General features: G+C 40.7%; 1 protein-coding gene across 2 annotated transcripts in view; it reads left to right on the plus strand.

Annotated features, from left to right (window-relative positions):
• Window positions 1–5,701, plus strand: part of P2RY8 (P2Y receptor family member 8) — a 61,675-nt gene extending 55,974 nt beyond the window's left edge. For both annotated transcript variants that reach the window (XM_075850779.1, XM_075850778.1), the window contains one exon: window positions 3,809–5,701. In XM_075850779.1, coding sequence (XP_075706894.1) covers window positions 3,851–4,930 — 1,080 coding nt within the window. In that variant the 5' untranslated portion in view covers window positions 3,809–3,850 and the 3' untranslated portion in view covers window positions 4,931–5,701. The remainder of the gene's footprint in view (window positions 1–3,808) is intronic.
• The last annotated feature ends 1,019 nt before the right edge of the window (window positions 5,702–6,720 follow it).

Raw genomic sequence — 6,720 nt, forward strand, 5'->3', positions numbered from 1 at the left:
TTTTTGGAATATTCTGTGGGTGCTGAGATTGTGAGAACTAGAGATGAGCGAACTTATGATAAGTTCGGTTCAGCTGGTTCGCCAAATTTCTTGAAAAAGTTCGATTCGAACCGAACTAGTTCGGACCGAACCTGTAATTCAAGAAAGCCCATAATAAATCATGTATGGAGCTCCCGTAATGACGGGTGGCTACATGTGTGCACCCGGCATTACGGCAGCGTTACTAGGCGACGTCAGTAAATAGTCACTGTCCAGAGTGCTGAAAGAGTTAACTGATTGGCAGTAACTCTTTCAGCACCCTGGACATTGAATTCCGATCACAATATAGAGCAAACTGTAAAAAAAAAAAGAAAAAGACGTTCGTACTTACCGAGAACTTCCTGCTTCTTCCTCCAGTCCGGCCTCCCGGCCGTTGCCTTGGTGACGCGTCCCTCTCGACATCCGGCCAGACATCCCTGGATGACGTTTCAGCCAATGTGACTGCTGCAGCCAATCACATGCTGCAGCGGTCACATGGACTATTGCATCATCCAGGGTTGTCGGGCTGGATGTCAAGAGAGGGACGCGTCACCGTTGCCTTGGTGACGCTTCCCTCTTTCGGCATCCAGCCCGACCTCCCTGGATGACGCGGCAGTCCATGTGACCGCTGCAGCCTGGGATTGGCCTGTGATTGGCTGCAGCCTGTGATCGGCCTGTGATTGGCTGCAGCGGTCACTTGGACTGAATCGTCATCCCGGGAGGTCGGACTGGCGGAAGAAGCACGGAGTTATCGGTAAGTAGGAACTTCTATTTTTTTTTACACGTTGATGTATCTTGTGATCGGAAATCACTGTCCAGGGTGCTGAAACAGTTACTGACGATCGCTTAACTCTTTCAGCACCCTGGACAGTGACTATCTCCTGAAAATCAGTGACTCATAAGCCGGGTTCGGTCAAAACGTGTTCGGCCGAACCCAGTGAAGTTCGGATTCGCTGCGAACCAAACTTTTCACGATGTTCGGACCGCAACCGGGTTCGGTTGTCCCGGTTCGCTCATCTCTAGTGAGAACCATAAGGGCACGTTCAGACGTGGCAGTATTTTTCCGCTGCAAATGTTGGTGCAGATTTGGGGCAATTACGCAACGAATCTGCACCAACATTTGCATATTTGACAGGTAATTCAGACGTTGCAGATATCACAGCAGACTTGCCACAGCTTTCAGTTTTTGCATTGCAAAGGCTGAAATCTGCAGTGAAATTCCGCTTCTTCTCCGCCACAGACAGTGCATGCTGCGTAGGGAAAATTCTGCACTGCAGCCTAGTGTCCGCACAGTTATTTTCTGCAAGGTCTGAACTAACTTTCCTCAAAATGTATCGAAAGAAATGAAAACAACGGCTGCTGCAGAATTCCACTGCGGACTGTCCACAGCGGAATTCAACAGCAATTACGCGACGTGTGAATGTGCCCTAACTGTTTTAATTTTTTGTTGACAGGGCTGTGTGAGTGCTTTTTTTTTCTGCGGGTCAATCTGTTGGTTTGATTTATTTTCGTGCGACCTTTTGATCAGTTTCTATTCCATTTTTTACTCTTTTTGTTATTTTTACAGTGTTTACCCTGCAGTATAAATGACATGTTAACATTATTCTGCGGGTCAATACGATTATGGCAATAATAAATGTATATATTTTCTATGTTTTACAGCGTTTGCACAATAAAATCACTTTAAAAAAAGAAATAAAAATAATTTATTATTTTTTGTGTCACGAGCCATAACTTTTTTTATTTTTTCATAAGGAGAGCTTTTCAAGGGCTGAAGTTTTTATTGGTACCATTTTGGGGCACATGCGACATTTGAACACTTTTTATTCCATTTTTTGGGAGGCGAGGTGCTAAAAACAACAGCGATTCTGGCATTGTTTTCTTTAAAATGTATGGCGTTCACCATTCGGGTTTAAATAACATGATAATTTTATAGTTCGGGTCATTATGGCCGCAGCTATACCAAATATGTATATATATATATTATTATTTTTTTTATTCATTTTTTTTCTGTAATATACATATTATTGGAAAAAAGGCGGTTTTTGGTTTTTGAACATGAAATGTAATTTTTCATTTTTCTACGAAATTGTTTTTTTTACATTTTCTTTAGTCCCACTACGGGACTTGAAGATCCAACTGTCTAATAGCTGGTATAATACATTGCATGAGTAGAACCTATGAATTGCAGTGTATTATACCTGTCAGTTTTACACTGACTGGCAGCCTACTAGTAATATACAGCTGACATCGGCTGGTCATGTACAGTTACGTTGCATTGCCCTGACACCTTTGGGGGAGCGACCTAACTATACGTGACATGTCTCCAAGAGGTTAATGTAATGTTGAGTTTTCTACGTCATGAATAAGAGGTAGAGAATAAGACATTCTGGCCCTCGCTCACAGTCTGGACTGGTGCCTTTTCAGACAGTCAATATCCATTGTTTAGTCTATAATGCACTCGGAGTGTGAGGTCGTTGTATACTGTAGATTGGAAAAGAGAAGCTGTAGGAGGCTTCACTTCTTGACCATGTCCTGTACCTCTTTCAGGGGCAGACACATAGCCTGTGCAGGGGCCCACTCTGGCCTCAGGGAATTTTAAAGCAAGTCTCTTTCTTCTCTTGTCTCGGTCCCCATCTCATACTTTCTCTGTGGGTCTCTCATAGATTATACATACCACATAATATTAGTCAATCAGTCAACCAATCAATCAGACTATGATTGTCTAAGCTGCTTTCTGATTGGCTAATGATACTGTATTAGTCTTTAATCACAGATGGACGAGAAATATAAAGGAGTCTTGTAGACTTGGGTACCGGGAGCTAACCCTTTTATTGCACTACACTACACTAGACCACCAGGGATGTTACCATCAATCCCTTCACTGACCTAGACTATCAGTGATAATACCTAACCACTGCAGGGGAAATTAAAACAATCCAAACGTTTCCAGAGAGATAACAAGCTACTTTTATTACAAAAATACATTTTTGAATAATCAATACTATCACAAGTGTCTCAATAATTGGTGATGGACATTAGGGTTTTGTAATGAATCGGGGTAGGGAGACGGACAGGTGAGCCATAATCTACCCGTAACTCAGTCCCTGCCTACTTGCACGGCCCGTCCTAAGTGACGGCGTACAACTGGGTGACTGTCCCTATGCTCAATAAGTGCAAGACAGACAACACAAGACAAGGGAACACAGAAGCAAAGGGGGAAGTAGGGGCAGTTTCCCACGGAAACACAGTGAGCAACAGGCAGTGGTGAACGAGCCGAGTCAAACCAGGAGATTACGTAGTAGCAAAATCAGAGCAGGAGAATAGTCAGTGAAGACAGGTTCAATAAGTAACAGCGGTCAATCAGGTAAATAGAAGGAATCGCAGATCCAGGAAACCAGACAATCACAGGCAAGGAACATGCTGCAAGTGAGGGTATAAATAGACCAAGGGCGGGAGCTAGAACCGTCAGGCCAGGCTGTGATAGGTTCTCCCTCTCCTAAGCCTGCCAGCCTGAGTGGTAACAGATCACGTCACTCTAGCAGACCTTGGAGCTGATGAAAGCTGATTAACCCCGGGCGTCGACACAGAACCTGTGTCTGGCAAACCCTTTACAGGTTTAAGGCACATTGTTGCATTGTGTTTCATGTCATCATGTAGATGCTTTTATGAACCATTTTCAGCCTTCCTAGGCTGTGATCAATTGAATGCATTGTTTTTTTTTATGACAAACTTTAAACTATGCATATACTTACCTAATGGTCCACTATTTCTTTCTATTATCTTGCAGGTGTGATTTTCCAAAATCAGGTTTAAAGGATCATACACCACGATGAATTTGTACAGCTTACCAAACGAATCCTTTCCAGATAATGAGACATTACATATGCTTAAAAATGAAGTTATCTGGGTGGCTTTACCAGCGGTTTATTCATTTGTGACTGTAATAAGTATTCCTGGAAATTTAATTTCACTTTGGATTTTAATATTTCACTCTAAGCCCATGACATCTTCAGTAATCCTCATGATCAACCTGAGCATCACAGACCTTGCACTTGCCATGCTTCTTCCCTTCCAAATACACTACCATGCACAAGGGAACAACTGGATATTCGGAAAGGAACTTTGCAATGTGGTGACTATTATGTTTTATGTTAATATGTATTGTACAATATTAACTATCATGTTGATCAGCATGGAGCGTTACGTAGGCGTTGTCCACCCAATGAAATCAAGTATGTGGAGGAGAAAAAGGTACGCCATTGGAGCAATTCTTCTTATTTGGCTGTTATTGCTAATTGCATTGCTGCCTATGGAGTCGACAGACTTAACGTATGAAGTGAAGCATCTAAACATAACAACATGTTTTGATGTACTTAAGTGGAGCATGTTGCCAAACGTATTATCCTGGGCAGCCTTCATCATTGGACTTTTTCTTTTCTTTTTTTTAATACCATCCTTAATTACCGTGCTTTGCTATGTCCGTATAATTAGAAAACTAATTCAGACATCCAAAAGGCACGGCACAAGACATGAAAGAAGATCTATCTACCTTGCTCTATTTGTCCTTATAGTGTTTATCACCTGTTTTGCGCCAAACAATTTAATCCTTCTGCTGCACACAATTGTTCGTCTGTTCTACAACAAAAGTTATTACCATGTTTACAAACTGTCTCTTACGTTAAGTTGTTTAAGCAGTTGTGTGGACCCTTTCCTCTATTACTTCGCTTGTAAAGAATTTCGTAGGAAAGCATTAGAGTTGTTGAACTGCAGATCAAAAAGCAATGAACAGTCGGTTACAAGACGAGGAAGCTTGTTCTCTGCTCTGACTTTTTCCAGTGGACAGTGTGAAGTCTTAGAAAATGGTAACAACCACAGATATGACAATAACCACCAGGAGAGCGATATGTAGACATTCTCGTACTATTATTGAAGACAGCACTTTCAATTTAAGAGACGGTTTTATGATGCAATTCAAACATTGAGAACGTTATAAGACATTATATGGTTGGTATTTTTTATACAGTTGAAATGCTCATAACTTAGTTATGTGTACACTGGTTTAAATTTTTTAGGTATGGGTAAATTATTTCCTAAATTCATTCACAAACGTAGCAGTAAGCTCCAGATAACAACAGCAACAACAACAACAACAACAACAACAACAACAACAACAGCAGCAACAACAGCAACAACTAGGAACTGGTGTCACTACTGTTGTCAGTCAACTAAAAGTCATTTTACTGGCCTTCAAGCAGTGAAGTTGCCCATTATTGCATTGCAGTTTTGCTTGTATTAGCAATCCATCTTTGAATAGGACTGAAATCCAAATATGTATATTGCAAAAAAAAATTGTCATGTGTCAAAGGTTATTTGTTTCTTGTTCAATCCTTATATCTTCATCAGGTTTAGGCCTCGTTCACAACTGCGTTCTGTATTTCTTTTGATCTGCTCCATCATTGAAGAAGAGCAATGAAAATACCCAGAGCACCAGATCCGTTGCATGATGGACACCATCGGCACCCAACGGAATCCATTAACTTTAATGGGTTCCATCATATTTCCAGCATGATGTTCGTCATTTTGGCAGACAAAATTGTGCAGCATGCTGCGCTATTTTGACCGGATTTGTGATGGTAGCAGATGCGCATAAACTTTTGTAAATAAAACCTATATAAACAAATCTGTTTTGATGTTTTCCCTTATATTAACTTGCTTATTTGGATGGCAAGAGAATTCACTGAGCATTGCTATGTCAAATATGTGGGCTATATGTACAGACATTTGACAAAAACAAGAGTGCATAAGGGCATATATGGTGTGGAAACAACACAAATGAGAACAAAGAGGACATAAGCAATCACTATTACTTCAAACACTTTTGGTTGAAGCAGAGCCAGCCTTACATTGGATTGTGTCATCTGTGGCAACTTCTGTTGGCAACCCCCCAACCCCCCCCCCCCCCGCCTTCCCATTTGGTGTACTGTCATATGGTGTATAAATAGCTATATCTAATTATTAGCCTCATGCCAGATGGTGCAGAAATAACAGAGCCATATGTTGGTCAAATAATATTTCCACACAGTTGTCTAAATAATAATAATGTCAACACCAGAAGTGCAAAAACAATATACTGAAAAGTACCAAAGTAGTAGTGACACACAATGCATAATAACATACAACTAAACGGTAATTACATGATACCAACATATATTTATAATACTGCTATATAATATTTGTGGTGGTCCCAAGGCATGGGTGCAAGGCCATCGGTGTCGCCCTATTCAGTAGCAGGGACGATCAGCCCTGGTTCTAAGATATTTATATAACCATCATTATAGAGATGTTGGCCTGCAATATCAGCGAACTCAAATAACATTAATAGTGATAATAAAATCACATTAGACTAGTATACTAGAACCTAAACAAGTTCAGGGAGAGGAGAGAGAAAAAATATTGGAATGGAAGGTTGTATTCACACTGTTGCAATGACTAGCGATAGCCAAATCTTAAAACTAAAAACTGTACATGAATTCCCCAAAATTTGAACAACTCTTCTTGGCTGCGAATATCAAACTTGGCAAATCAATTCTACCAGCTCTATGGATGGGCAATTCTAAAAAAATCTATACTTTAAAATGCAAATCACTCCGATAAATCTGAAGCCTGGCGTATCAATTCTACCACATATCTCTAGAACCG

Source organism: Rhinoderma darwinii, chromosome 2 (assembly GCF_050947455.1).
Source record: "Rhinoderma darwinii isolate aRhiDar2 chromosome 2, aRhiDar2.hap1, whole genome shotgun sequence".
NCBI lineage: Eukaryota > Metazoa > Chordata > Amphibia > Anura > Rhinodermatidae > Rhinoderma > Rhinoderma darwinii.